Source organism: Rhipicephalus sanguineus, chromosome 2, assembly GCF_013339695.2.
Source record: "Rhipicephalus sanguineus isolate Rsan-2018 chromosome 2, BIME_Rsan_1.4, whole genome shotgun sequence".
NCBI lineage: Eukaryota > Metazoa > Arthropoda > Arachnida > Ixodida > Ixodidae > Rhipicephalus > Rhipicephalus sanguineus.
In genome coordinates, this window is record NC_051177.1 from 126,627,015 (window position 1) to 126,643,016 (window position 16,002).

Genomic DNA, 16,002 nt, shown 5'->3' on the forward strand with positions numbered 1-16,002 from the left:
TTTCAACGCATTGCCTTAAATATTTTCGTGAAATGTTGCCATTATTTCAATGTTTCAAGAACGCATCCCTATGTGACAACTGTCGTGAGCAAAGAGTGCTAATTGGGCACAGAACAATGCCCTTCGCCACAAGTCGCCCGTTGAGGTGTATGCCTACCTTTTTTTTTTTACTTCCCCTTACATGTACAATACATTTTGCAGTATTTGGCTTTATTGAAGAAATGGAATGGTCCACCTTGTTTTTTATGTAGATTATGTTGCACTCTGAGTAACCAAAGTGCTAAAAGTTGTGTTGTCGCTGCGGCGTCCATGTTTGTGGACGCCAGGCATGCGGAGATCCTGTGAGAAGTTAACGGAACGCCGCACGGTAGTAGGACACGCTTGACTGCCTTACTGCTCTACATAAAAAAGTTATATGTATTGGGGCTAAATACGCCTTCTGGAAGCTGTGTTTAGCGTTTGCTATTTTCGAGACGTGTCCTAAGAAGTAATGCCAAATAAGCCACAAATTTGGAGTTGCTTAGCGGAAGCGAATGCTCTGATTGGATAGCTCCAATGATAAACGCGTTGAAGCTGGGCCATCGGGGATCGAAGGCCACCTGAACGATGCTGCTGCTGATGATGGAAGCGTTCGACTTGAGCATAACGATGAACGTACTGATAATGATGCCGAACGAGGATAACGATGGTTATCAACGCGCTGAACCAGAGCGGCGCGCAAGCAAAAGTGTCCTGAATGGTAAGCATAATGTTGATGTTCAAAGCTTTTAGCATGAGGATAAACGCATTGATGATGATGATAATCAAAGATAATGACGAACGTTTTGAAGCACAGCCGTTAGCAAGGAGAACCCTCAAGAACGATTTTGGCGATGATGATATTGAAGATGAACGCGTTGATTGTTATAAGCGGTGATAATGATCATTATTAACTCGATGAAACAGAGCCGTCGGCAAAGCAAAGTTCCCATGTGCCATGAAGAATGGCGATGGGCCTAGTGTACCTGGTGTTCTCAGAGTTTTCTTCAGAAATAAGGCTAAATTTTCTTTGTTTTCGGGTTGATCCCTCTGTCAACTGAGCTTTTGTTGCATATCTGCAAAAAAATTTACTTGCACATTTAGCCTGGCCATAGGATATAAAGTGTTAAAGAGCCCGTGTCGCAGAAGTTCCGGTGTCGTCGTCCACGACAACGCTTTCGCGTTCCGCTCTTAAGTGCTAAGCTTAAGCTTTCTCCAAATGTGTTTTTTTTTTACTTTCCGGGGCAAGTTTGTCCTAAAGCTACGAAGTGAAGATTGTTAGCGACTCCATAAATGCTATCAACCAGACTCGTTTAACCAGTTCACCGTTATTGCTAATGTAGCTTCACCTGATACTAATTAGAGATGTCCAGCCGAATATTCTTTTTTTATTATTTCTCATCTCGAGGCCTGTGCCGTATAAACCCTATTACGCTATAACTATTCCAAGCGCAGATGGCAGCCAATGGGCCTGTCGTATGTAGGGCACTCACGGTAGGCTGCTAGCCACGGACGACCAGCTTTCGGAGTGGAAAAAAACTGGGCTGTAGAATGGGCAACTCTTATCACAAAATATTTATGTCTGCTTTCGCCGGGTAAATGCATAAAGAAGCACACAATGCTGGGCGACGAAGGTACCAAGTAATCGTGCATCACGGTATTGTCGCCACAAGGCGGACAGGTGCTCCGCTTGCTCCGGGTATTCTCATCGGAAGAACAATGCCTAGTGCCCCTGTTTCAGGCACCAATGACAGGTCGGCCAGATACTCGGTGCTGTACACGCTAGCGGCGGCAAGTATTTCGTGCACGCTGACTCCAGGGAAATGGTCCAGTGACGGCCCCTCCAGGCCCATCGCGTACGGGTTTCGCTCCGTTGTCAGAAACGTGGCCGCCTCAACAGAGAGCGAAGGAAAGTGCCGGTCTCCGTTCTCGTCCAATCCCATGTAAGCTGTGCGATTGGGCCAGAACTGCAAGATATGAAAAGGAAAAGTAGAAACATAGTTCATTTAGCACTCCTGTTCCGTATGCTCAATTTCCCGTACCGCAATATTTTTCACGAGTGACGCTTCTGCGCACTCGAGTGTTTTAGGTTGCTCTATTAGTTTTTAACCTTTATTTGCAAGTGAATGGGTGTGTTATGTAATATGCTATAGATGAGATTATTTTTACTCTCACACCCACATTTTAGAGCAAGCATACAATATCTTGACCCCAGTTGTCATGTGTCGGCAAGGCCGGCGTAGGGACTGCGGGATGGTTACGTCACAGTCGATGGCGAGCGAACACTGGCGGCCATCATGTGATAAGAAGAGGCTGGATGCTAGCGTAGTCGTCCGTTCCACGTAATCAGGAGCCCCCCAGCAAAGATGGCAGCCCCCAGCAAGCGGTGAGAATTCTGGTCTATATTGTGGATTGGCATGACATCATGATGTCCCACAGTTCCCTCATCAGTCTCCGCCTGGCGAGGGAACTGTACAGTTTCTGCCCGCGCGCTGTTAATACTGGCGGCACATCGGAGAAAACTGGGCGCTCTGAGTGGACTTGGTATAAAACTTGATATTGGATCGCGAGGTGTTGAGCGTATTATTTATCGAATATTTTGACCATACTATTTTACTGTGTCCAATACTTAAATTACCTAGTTTAATTATCAGTTTAAATATCAGGTGACGGACATACGTATACGCTAAAACAATCACCTATTGAGCATGCGCACTTTCTCTTAAGTGTGTGATCGAGGGCCGTGAATTTAGGTCATATTACTGCATCGTAAGTACATATCATTCGCAACCCAATGTGATATTAGTATTAGTCTCATAGTCAGCATCAACCTACTGTAGGAGTCAGTCAGGCCTGTAGCCAGGGGAAGCAGCTCCCCCCCCCCCCCCCCGCCGCCGCCGAAATTTTGATGAAACATGGTGTTTTATCGAAATTAAATCGTACATTCGCACGCCTAATAAATTATTTGTAATTGAATGTCCACGCTCTTATTCAAAGCGATCGTGGCGCACGGAGTACAGCTCTAAGCCTAACGGTCGGTTCGGCTAAAGTGAACTACTGCGACTGTAGTACGCGGATGGTAAACAAGAATGACAGAAAGTATGTTCAAGCGGGTGAAGAGAGTGTTCAGTGCGCAGTTCAGATGTACGATCTTTTTGTGCATAGACATGACTAATCACTTAGCGAGCCAGTGCGAATGTCGCACACATCCTCGTGTATACCCTCGTACATTTTACTGCAAAACATGCCAAATGGGCGTTCTAATCCTGGGCAGCGCATTACAAACAAAAATGTTATCTTCTGTTAGGCTATCGCAAGGACGGAGAGACTGAAACCTGCCTTTCTAAACGAGAAAATGAAAAGAGGGGCCACCAAAATTTGCCACAAGATGAAGACAAAAAAAAGCAACCAACCCTCATCTTACAAATGTGGTGTAGCGGTGAGGACAATATTTTCGTTCACTTTGTGTAGAAAACTTTTGAAAAATTGCTAAAAGAAGATGAGCAACCTGTGAAGAAACGGTGGGAATGTTCGAAAGAAACGATAAAAACTAAAGTAATAGGGTGCGCAAGCGCAGTTCAATAAGAAGAAATGAAAGAAGAAAAAAACACACTATAAACGAGCCTGTACATTTTATTGACTGAAGAATTCAAAGAACCCGGTATATTCAAAGATGACATTCTAGCGATGAAGGTAAAACTAGAAGCGGTCGACGAGGTCAGGTATCGAGGAACAAAAGTTAAGAGTAAGAGCCGAAGAAACATTAGCTGGAGAAACACGCACTAAATGAGGTCTTGGTATGGAGAAAAAACGTGGTTATATCAATATAATTTCCGAAATTGAACGGCAAGGAGTTGTTTACACAGATAAGGAAGATATCCAACGAATATTGAGGGTCCCATTGCCATCTAGTACTTTGGGACCCTCGTCTGTATATTTTATGCTTTGTAATTATCCTAGTATGTCATAATTAAACTGATTGATGATTGATTGATTGATTGATTGATTGATTGATTGATTGATTGATTGATTGATTGATTGATTGATTGATTGATTGATTGATTGATTGATTGATTGATTGATTGATCTATCGAGCGAGCGAGCGAGCTTTTGAGGAACATTACAATACCGTTTTAATCACAGTTCAGGCAATGTTGAGGCATTTAGAAAGAAATTTCTCCCTGCAATACCTCGCATAGATAATGACACTAAAGAGATCTTAGAAATGTCCATCTCGGCTGAAGTTGCAAGTGCAATTGGTGGACTAAACTCCTGCAAATCACCAGGCCTCGATGTCCTACAGCAGCAGTTCATAATCAATGAAACGCAATGCTGCTACAGTATGACAGCATTATTTAATAGCGCCTATGACATCGATGTGCTGCTACCATCGCTCTCAACTTTGCATGGTGTCTTGATCCCCAAATACCAGGCTCCTCAGAAAAGTTTCACTCACCAGACCACTGCCCGCTAGCGCTGACGAATGCTGATTATAAAATTTGTATGAACGTTTTCGATAAAAGAATGCAATCTGTCATCGGTAAATTAGTTGGATAACATCAGACATGCGGAATAAAAGGCCGAACAATACTAACAAACATTCACAAGGCCAGATGCGTTCTCGAATGTTGCGATGTTACAGGTGAAGGAATCGCGATGCTACAACTCGGTTTAGAAAAAAGCGTTTGATAAAGTGGCTCATGACGTCATAATGCGCATTTTATAGCATGTTAATATTGCTAATATTATCAAGAATGGTGTCGCCACGGCTTACAGAAATTGTGCAACATGGCTCATTGGCGATAAGACCTTAGGGAAACGCATCAAAATGCAGCGCTCTGTCCTCTAGGGGTGCCCTCTTTCGTCACTGCTTTTCTGTTTGTACATAGAGACATTTTATCTCCGTATAACCGCTAGCACCAGCATTGGAGGCTTCCGCCTTCGCGCAGCAGACGTACGCCCCCTTGCTTACGCTGGCGACACAGCTGTATTTTGTTCAGACCAGGAGAGTATACTGAGAGTTGTGAAAATCGCGAAACAATTTTGTACAGTAAATAGCCGCTCAGATAACTGGGGAAAAGGCTCGAATATCTGGCACGTCTATTGGCTATAAATTCCAAAATCGTTTACAAATATTCCCTGGGTCACTACGCCAGTAACATATCTGGGAATGCCTTTGCAACACTGTGGAGAGAGTGAAAATACTGGCGTGGAGAAGTTGCCCCTCTGCGTGATGGTTCAGAACGTTTTAATGGGCTTGGTCTATTGATGTTTTCACGTGCAACAGTTTAAAACTTGTCACTGATAAGAAGGCTCTGGTGCGCGATGCAAATAATACATTGCTCACGTGTAAACATTGAAAAGTTACATCGCGTCCTTGCTGTTTTAAATTGGGGTACTACGCGCATGGGAAAGAACTAAGCGAACACGCCTCATCAGGCGTGTTCGTCAGGGTGTGATGAGTGAAGTGCGCGTTCGAATTGTGCGCCTTTGAAAAGTGCGCGTCATAAAAGGAAAGACGGCCAAGGAGTGCGCGCGCGGAGATGAGAACAGTGCTGAATGGAAGACAACGACGACGAATACCTTCACGAGAGCGCGAGGCGCAAGGATTCGACGGACAAGTGGCCCAATAAGAAGACAGCACGGAGCATGTCACGAGCCAATCACCTGTCAACACGGTGGTCGAGCAGTGTCCAATGAAGAGTAGACAAGTGAACCGGAGAGCGAGAAAAGCCTTGTGCACGGAGTTCCAAGGGGGAGTTCGAGGATACGTGGCGAAGAGAAGGTGTCACCGGACCGGGCGCTGAAGACGGGCAGTCGGGTTGCGGACCCGAGCGCTTCAACCGGCCGGAGCATCCTGCCGCCTCGCTCCTGTGCGACGAGACCTTAACTATGGTACTCGCACACTACCTCAAGGCCTACGGAGTTGGGTTCCGACAGGCAAGCAGCAGCAGTTGGGCTACGGGCCCGAGCTGTGCACCCCAGTGCCTGGGCCTGCTCCTCCGGGCATCTCAAGGGGTCGCCCAGTAGCCACTTTTCCACGTCGCAGCATCCAGACCCGTCAACTCCACCTGTCAAGTCTCCGCGATGTGGTGAGACCGAACTCTTATTATTCCCCGCTTTGCCGCCCAGCTGCGTCCGAACCAGACTGTCTACTTTAGGTCTTTGAACTGAGTTTTGTTTGTTGTTAAGAGTGTGCTACCGTGTGCAGTGAACTTTTTATTAAGTGTTTACTTATGTATAGTTATCTCGCCTTCAGTGTATAATTAAATGTTGTGTGTGTTCTTTGTTAAACCAACGGCTTTGTCCTTATTAAAGCTCTCCGACGCTCAGTCATAGAGAGCTATCGTGAACAGAAAAAGAACCTGCATAACACAGGGAGAGCTAGGGTTATCTCATCTCTATCATCAGCAGCTGGTTAATCACTTTATGTTTTCCCGCAATGTTACTGATACATTTTTACAAACTGTCTGCCATGTTAGGTTGCGTAGATTTTTGCTGAATTTAGTCGTGTCGTCGGACAATTGTAATAGCGCGAAATCGGATTGTATACCAGGATTGTATGTCGTCGGATTGTATGCCAGGTAACGGTGTTGTATGCATGAGAGAAGTGTACTTGCAGGAAAAAACGCAAGGAAAAAATGGATGCACGCAAACTATAGACAAGGATGCAGAAGACACGGACGAGCACAGAGAAGTGTACGTATCATGTCGCGCATTGCAAGCTCATTACTCGCTTGAATACTTGTGTGATGCATGCCGCAAGAAACTGTGCAAAGACTTCTGTGAAGTGTTTCTTCCCATTCCCCGGCATCGAACACAGTACAATGCTGGCCCAGGACAAGGCGTTCTCGAAAGAGTAAGAAAATGGCTGTAAAAAGTTCCTTTCACAAATTACAGACTAACACACTCGAAGTTAAAACATATATAGAGAAAACGGAATTTTCGCACCCTGGGGTAACCATTCTTTCATTTGCAGAAAACCTGAAACAATTGACCATGTATTTCTAGATTGTTGGGTAGGGTATTTCTTTGGGACATTCCTCAACGCACTTTGAAAAAAATTTGCCGATAGACAGTTATGGTATTAGGTTTCTATTGATTGACAATGAAGAAGACATGCCGTTTGATATGATAATGCTTCTGGACCTTGATATTATTTGGTTGTCGGGAATGGCCGTACGTCATGCAGATATAGGCGCAAGGTCAATAAGGAGTTATTTCCGCGAATGTATTAGTCGAATAATACAGGTGTATAAACTACAAGAACCGGAACCAGACTGGCTTCCTAGACTGCAAAGACATGCCTGATTCCTGACTGCCTCGCCTGAGGCCTGTCAGCCAAATGACTGGCTGATATATCTTTGTCTTATGTCTCTGCTAGAAATAAATAAAAGCAGCAAATAAAGCAAAAAAGGTGTAGCGGTCATGTGTCAATCTCAGGATGTAAGGAGCGTCGAGCCGGTGGGTCGGAATTTCATACTCTCGCTTTTTTTTCGCGTTTCTTTATTTTGTAGCAGTGCTCTTGTTTTATTCATAGCTACGATCTGGGCATGGTGAAAATTCTCAAAATCAATTTAAAAGTCCAATTTGCGCCTGTGAGGGGTGTCCCAGTGTGCCGCGCACCAGCGTCCAGTGTGCCTGGTGCGATGTGCCAGTGTCCCAGTTGCCAGCGCACACTGGGCCAATAATTAATATCAGTGCTGAGCAGTATCGAAGATACATGTATCTCAGATACTATCTTAGATACTCTTTGTGTATCTTGTATCTGTATCGCGGTACGTCTCGCAAGACGTGTATCAGTATCTGTATATCCGATACATTGAAGAATGTATCGTGTATCTTAAATACAAGATTCTGCGACCGCACCACCACCGTACGAAACAATAACGTTGGCTGACCGACGCTTCTCAAGCTGGTACTGCTGCCACTAAGTCACCAGAATAAAACTGAAGGCTGTGACATTATTTTATCTTTCCATCAGAGTTTTGCAGCGAGGATAGGCGATGAGCTGTGAGCGTCTCTATTGGGTGGAGCAGAGTGGCGGCGCTCGTGTCGTCTCGATAGACAAGCGCGCGAAGTTACGCCCAGCCGACCTTTCGTTCTATCGCTTTTACTTTTTAGTTGTCTCAGTGCCGTGACATTTGGCACTTAACTGTCCTGTGCCTCGCACTCCAATCCGCGCGGCGTCTTTCGCACACATTCTCATGCCGCTGTGGTGTTATTATCGAAGTTTCTCTTGCGTGGTGCTTCGTTACGAAGTCTGAAGGATGCAAGCTTGGGTAATTGCTTTGCGTCTAGTGGCTTTCACCCATCGGCGATTAGAAGGATCTCGTGGATGTATGTTTGACTTACATGCACTAAGATTAACTTATACGCAAATAATATTCCAAGAGCTATAGCAATCCGGTACCGATGCTGGATCTAACAGAACAAGCATTCACATAACAACCGCTATCTTGGCGTACGCCTCTTTTTCTTTTATTCTGTAAAGAAGAAGAAGAGTGGCCTCAGCAGCATTGCTCTGCGTCTCAGCGACAACACCATCGGCATGAGATCGTGGTTGCTGCGCTTGGCCGAACGCTGCTGACCGCTGCTTGTCCTTGCCATATTCTTTGCCAATAAATCTCTTACCCCGCACCTCCACCACTTGCTAAGAGGTTTATTGGCAAAGAATATGGCAAGAGCAAGCAGCGGTCAGCAGCGTTCGGCCAAGCGCAGCAACCACGAGCCCATGCCGATGGTGATACCGCTGAGGCGCAGAGCAATGCCGCTGAGGCCACTCTTCTTCTTTACAATTCAAATAATTTTTGAAATCATAATTTCATTATTAGCAGAAGTTCTTTCTTAGCTGTCCTTCTCTTCCATCCCGTACATTACTTATGATTCTATATATAGTTTTTTTTTCTGGTATGCTTACTGCAGTACGCCTTTAACGTACTGCCAAGGTAAGCTCTCTGATTTATTCTTGCTTTTAACTGTCTGCGTCATTTCTGGTGCTGTTTTCATACTTACAGTCCATTTACATTTACTGTTACATAAAGGTGATGTTGAGAGCAAATATATAATAAACCGGGCGCGTCTGGCGTATAGGGTGACAAAAATTCTGCTTACTACTTAGTAAGATCGCGAAACTGAGTTTCTATTACATTAACACAAATTATTAGAAGCCATTTCCAATATTTTAGCAAAGGTAATCGAGAAACTTTGTTATACCAAATGCTCAGTTTTTCTCATGGGCGTCCCAACGAGCCGTTTTACACAATTTTTTATAGGCACTGGATTTATTTCTCATAGCTATTAGGGGTTACCCGCCGCGGTGGTCTAGTGGTTATGGTGCTTGACTGCTGACCCGAAGATCATGGCGGCCGAATTCTGATGGAGGGAAATTCCCTCCATCAGAATTCCCTCTAGTATTTAATACTAGAGGCCCGTGTACTTATATTTAGGTTTTAAAACACCAGGTGGTCAAAATTAAAGCCCTCCATTAAAGCGTCTTTCATAATCATATCGTGGTTTTGGGACGTCAAACGCCACAATTATTATTATCTCTTGGGTGTGCTGCATGTATCGTGTTTCTATGTTTATTCGCAGTGCTTGATACGCAACCGCATTTCTATTTTACTTAGATATATTTGTTTTCCTTGTTTAGACTTCCCTAAATTCTATTACTGTTACTAATCACCACGTAATCGGAGCTATAAGTGGCGTTAGTCTGAATAGCGGTGGTGTCCTGTGGCGCTTTGTGCCACTGTACAATACGTCTGAATCTTTTCTGGGCGGCACATGTTCTTGGTGACGTGCACTTGTCCGGTGATCCGTTATTGCGAAAACCGTAATGCGTTTACGGGCAAGGTAGAACTCCACGGTGGTATTTGCACTATTGTGCGGAGGCTTCTTATTGAAGTTTTATGATCTAATGGCAACCCGCTAGCTGGTCGGCAAATAGAGCAGCGACTCCCATCAATTACAAAAGCGACAAGCAAGAACCTCTATTGTCGAAGAGTATAAAGTGCTGTCATGTTAAGCAGCTAAAGCAACGCCAATTAGTTGTTTCGCAATGGAACGAATGTATCTTGAGCAAGAAGTACAAAACTTTTGAAATACTAACACACATTGATTGAAATGAAACAAAATCGGTCGCAGTTAATACATTTTCAAGCGAACATTTTTCGTGCATAGGCATTTAGTGCTACATTATAGATATATAATCACAAATTTGCGAATATATCGAAGCATCTTACAATACAATTGGAATATATCGTATCGGATGCAATCAGTGTTGTAGTATCTTGTATCGGTATCTCATGTACTTCTAGCCTGAGCATCTTTATCGTATCGCGATACAATTTCAAAGTACCTTTGCCCAGCCCTGATGATTATTATGGCACATGGACAGCGCCACTAGGTTTTCCAATAGGGATTAGTGAATTCATTCATCGACTTTCCACTCACGGCGATCTACACAATATTAAAGGGCCCCTCACCAGGTGACCTAACGAATTTTAGTTAGACATTGCAAGTTGTTGCGAGCCCAATAAAGAGCATTTTGCCACAAGAATTTTTCTAATCGGTCGGTGAGAAGCTGAGAAAAACAATAATTTGTAGCGGCGCGAAACCATGATGCGAGGAGGCGAGCTGCAAACCCTTGCCGCTCGCCCCGTGTAGCCTTCGCAAGCCAAATCCCTTCCCTGCCCTCTTCGGCACGCGAGCAGAAGGATCACATAACGCATACGCATGAACACGTCATGCGCACAAAAATGTCACGAGCGCATCACATGCCCGAACCAGCCCGAGCCCCCGAGACGCGAGCGGTGTTGTGGCGGCGTTCTCTGCGCTTCATCTCTGCAAGTTATGCCGAATGCGACCTCGCCGATCACTTGGCTTTTAACCTATTACTGAGCACGAAAGCTGCAACAATTGTACGGACGTGAGACTAGCGGTGTGCCGCATGAACATCTAGTTAGACGCGGGAGGATAAATGAGCCTAATGAGCACTGGAACGCGGTAGAAAATTAGTTTCTTTGCAAAGGGTGGCGTCTGCACGATGCGCAAAGCGCGAGAACACGAACGCGTGCGAAACGGAGGTAGATTAGTCTCGAATCTCTCTGCGATTCGCAGTAAAAATTAAAAAAAGAAAACGCATACATTTCGTTTGTGTGTTTTATTATTGCTCTCAAGTTTTATTCATCCATTCAAGCAACAAATTACACAAACTACACGTCGTGTCAAATAATTATCGCAGTGTCACGTGCTACTGTTGGCTACGTCAGAGCACAGTCGTCTACGTAGAGGAGCGACGTCACAGCACTACCATCTACGTAGGGCCATTCTCTCATGTACGTCATCCCCTCATTCTCTGGGCGCGCGGACGCGAGAAGAAGGGAAAGCAGCGTTCAGCTTGAAATTTGACCCATTTACGCGGCGCGTAGCGTTGCAAATTTTGGCAGACGTAATCGTGAACGCCCAGTGCATGCATTGCGCTCGTTAGCTCAAAATTGTCAAACCTGGTGAGGGGCCCTTTAAGTGCGAAGCATTTGTTAGCGAACCTCAGGCACTTTGGGAGTTTCTATCTATCTATCTATCTATCTATCTATCTATCTATCTATCTATCTATCTATCTATCTATCTATCTATCTATCTATCTATCTATCTATCTATCTATCTATCATCTAGCCGCCTCCGTCTGGGCGCTCTCCTGGTCGTCTCCATAGGTTGTAATATACCAAAATTTGCATAGCATAGGGTGAGTATATGACGAACACGATTCACTGGTGATGACATGAATAACGCAAAATACTCATGTATTTTGCATCATTCATGTCATCACCACATGGATTACGCAAAAACCAGGGTCAATGCTTCCTGCAATAACTCTGCCGAGAGGACCATGTCCCTCATGATTACCGGTGACTTCAGCATTGATTTATCAAAACCCAACAATGCCTGATTCTTAGACAGCATGAAAGACAGATTGGATGGGGAGAGGGCATCGCAAGACCTTGGTGCGACGTCCAGGACAGAAGGCACCATAGATAATTTCTTCGTAAAAGCCATCCGCGGCTTCCACCAGCTCTACTATACCTCGCACTTCAGTACACTTAGACCATTCGTAGCCGCGATCGCGAACGGATCTGATAACAAGTCCTGTCCAGCTGCTGTTGCTCACTGATCACGGTGATGATGACCTTATTCAAGAACTGCCAAGAACCCCTTCCTCATATGCATTGGGGTTCGTGCAATTTGCGTGCGATCTCCGTCATAACGAATAAGTATAAACATAAGAACTGTTACGCAACGCTAACTGCAACTGTGACGTACGTGCCGTGCGCCTGCACGTGCCACTCGGCTGTGTATATATCCAGGGTAACTTTTCTGAATAAAGCTTAGTTGCGAGTAGCGCCTGTCCTGTGCATCTGTGTTCCTTCATTGTCCTATTCGAATTCGCACTATCCAGTATTGAAGAATATAAGCGCTACACATCAGCTTACTGCGTTTGGTGTTGGTAACACCTATGTTGCTGGTGGCATCGTTCAGCAACTGTAAACAACTGGTTATATAATACATGTGCGACTCTTCAAAATATGTCTGTGCGTGTACCATTTGCACATTTCTCTAACATCATTCCGCAACGTTTCGCTCAATGTGAAAAACTGCGAAACAGTCACTTCCCTGCGCATGCTTCGCATAACATCAATTCCCATGGTACGCGGAATCTGCCGAATTTTTTTTTTGTATGCTCTCATAACTTCGTAATTCCAGAGTCTAAGGCCGTAACCAATAGGTTGTGCAGGTGCTGGATAGCCTGCGTATTTCACAATTTGCATAGTCAGGAATGTAAACGTTAGCACAACATGACAGACATTTTAGCACGTATTATAATTGGTAGCGGTACCTAGACTTCCGCTACGAGCAAGTGGTGTGCTCTGCGTTTTATACCAATTTTTTTTACTGCACAGTAGACATTCTGCCTACGCTAACGTCATATGAATGTAAACCAGCTAATCCGACGGTATAAATGCACGCACACGTGCTCTTGGGCACACCGACGTGCGTGCACAGATCACCATCCCACCAAATGTGTTCAATGCACGCAATTCATAAGAATAGGCTAGGGTGGTGTCAGGCAATCTGGGACGATATCTGATTGCGCATTTTTAGAAGACAGGAGGGATTCTTTTCAATCATTGTCGTGACGTAGGTAATTACAGAATCGATAATGAGAGATCTGTTTTTATCCTATGTTCTGTCCGGCTGACGCCAGCCACAGTTCTCACTGCACAGTAGGGAGTCTGTGACGCGTAGTATTCGCGGCGAGATCGACCTACAGGTGGCAGCACCGTCACCCCGCTAGTGTGGATACTGGTTTCGTGTGGTGTGTGTAGAAGAGCACGGGGCTTCTGTTTTCACATCGTGATTCTGTGTTCCGTACCCGCAGAAAACTCTTCGTTATCGATGGTGAGGTTTTGTTCGGTGCCACAATGCCGCACATACTGCACAGATCCAGGGATAAGCTTCCATTTTTATCCCACCGACGCGGAACGTCGCCGACCGTGGCTCGTTAGGCTTCGTAGTGGCAGGACGCCTTCTAAGTACGCGATGGTGTGCAGCAAGCACTTTGACGACCGTGCATTCGCATTCGCAGACGAGAAAGAATGGTGAGTAGTCAGCGATAACTTCGCCAATGTGTGCATTTATATGCTTGTTGCTGCTGTGCACTACGAGCGTGAAGACGGTCGCAGTAAGCGAACGCTCCAGGAAGCTTCCCTGTGCTTTGATTTTTCCTACACTTCCGCAGGAAAATTAAGCGAGAATCAATCGAGAAAGAAGAAAATTAATTCACGGAATTTATTCTTTGTCGTTCAAGTACCGTCTGCGCTGTGAATGCAAATTTTGTTCGCGCTTGGCTATGAGTCTGTTTAAACGAGAGTCCCCGAGCCCTTTTGTAGTTCGCGCATGTTCCATTGTGTTTATACGGCCGCGAGAACAGTTCTCAGTATTCCGCAGGGCAAGTACGTGCACCGAAACGCGGCAAGTGTGTATGCATGATCTGGTGCATAGTAAAGGGTATCGTTTTATGAGCCCTCACTCGCCACGTAAGCGATGAAAATGCGCGAGCGAGTTTATCGCCACTGCTTATCTTGATGAATATATTTTTCTCGCTCGGTCTCTTTTTTAAAGGGTTTTCGCGGAAGAGATTGAGGCCTGACGCACTTCCGACACTGATCTTGCCACAGCGCAAATTTGACAGGCATAAGCTATCCTCGCAAGTACACGGGTGCCTTTGTATACATTTCGCCATAAGTTATAATTGCGCAAGGCTACTCAATTTTGCGATTTCCGTGTCATTCCATTTTCTGTTCGGTTTAGGGGACAATTTAAGTACCGAAGTGTCAGACGTGACTTGACAGAAATATTTCTCTGCAGTGGGACCAGGACCGTACACAACTAAAGATCGTCGCGTAACCTATAAACGACAGTCCCAAAGTTATACACCTAACCACAACACGCAAGTGCATGAGAGCCTTTTTTTAACCACCGAGCCGCTAAAAGGCTATATTCACATGAGATTTAATACTTCTCATCTTTAGGACAAAGCCAAGTGCACTTTGCAATGCGCTTGAACCACAGAGCGGCACCTACACTGATATGACTCTCGTGAACGGACGGTACGACGACCAGCACTCTCGACAAGTGTACTCACTGATCTTATTACAGTTCTTTTTTTCTGTTTTTTTCATACCTCACAATAAAGAAAGTACATATACAGCCGACCAAGGCCAAATGCTTCTTTACATCGTGTTAGGCATACGTACGAGCGGTTAAAGTTGCACCAACGCAACGGAACAAACCGCCTTTTGAGGCCCTGCATGACATACGCGCACATGCAAACACAACGTGGCTAGCAGACGACGCATGGAGCAATCCACACTAGGCGCGCTTCAGCCAGTAGCCGTCAGGCGGCGACTCCGCTCGATCTCGCGGCCAATAGGCGGTGCGTAGTCGACCCCTTGAGGAGCTTTTTATTTTCTACAAGTGCTAAAGTGGTCCACGATAGTACGTGGAAGCACAAAACACACAAGGCACAGTGGAAAGAACTGGCCAATACGAGCGCTAACTTCAAACTAAACTTCACTTGGGGTGGGGTCTTCAGGGTCTATAGTAGGGTCATAGGCAAGATTTGACTATGTGTGGGGTAACGTGGGCGACTAGATCTGCTGATTGGGTTGAGGAAAGGAAGGGAAGCGAAATTGTGCGGCGCTTACATCTTGGCGGAGACTGCGTAATCGACGTTTTACGGACTGAATCGGATTTAAACACAATAAAGCTCAACTTTAAGACCAATATGTGATATACAAACGAAGAATTTCTGCATTCACACGGTAGAAACTACTAAAAACTTATGGAAAAGCTCACCCTCGACTGTCCCGTCTGCAAAATAAAGTAGCTGCCATTGGGTACTCTTCCATGACGGCTTTCCCAGTCATTTATGTCGGACACAGTGGCGCTATAGTTGGGGTCAGCTTCCGCCTTCGACCGGATGTCTAGCTTCGCGATGGGCAGGTACATAAGACGCTCAATTGGAATGTCTGCCACAGACCAGCCACCTTTGTGGAAGTGTAGCGGCGCATCGAGGTGCGTGCCACCGTGTGTTGCTTCGGAGACCATGTCAACTTGGTTCCTGTTAAAGAAACAAATCCTTATATGAACGAAGTAGAAAAGTGCATACAAATTCGCAATGTTCCAAACATCGGAAAAGCGCCATTCAGTTCTATTCGCCACTCACGACGCGCTGCTTCAGACAATTTTTCTTTCTTAATGAAAAGTGCAACTTGCATGAAGACATTCCAAAACAAGCCTAATGCTATGCATAGATTCCAACTTCAGCGACATGAATCCGAGCGATTTGTATTGTACACCCACCGCACACAGCGAAGGCGAGCACTCCAGTGTCCCCGTCGTCGCGCGTGGTCGGAACGGCAC

The 16,002-nt window shown here is 45.4% G+C and overlaps 1 protein-coding gene across 1 annotated transcript; it reads right to left on the minus strand.

Moving 5' to 3' along the window:
• Positions 1-1,670: 1,670 nt before the first annotated feature.
• LOC119381870 (isatin hydrolase) lies at positions 1,671-15,687 on the minus strand. Its single transcript, XM_037649624.1, has 2 exons — positions 15,436-15,687; positions 1,671-1,985 (listed from the first exon to the last, which is right to left on the minus strand). The coding sequence occupies exons 1-2, from the start codon at positions 15,685-15,687 to the stop codon at positions 1,671-1,673; spliced, it is 567 nt and encodes a 188-aa protein (XP_037505552.1).
• Between the last annotated feature and the right edge of the window lie 315 nt (positions 15,688-16,002).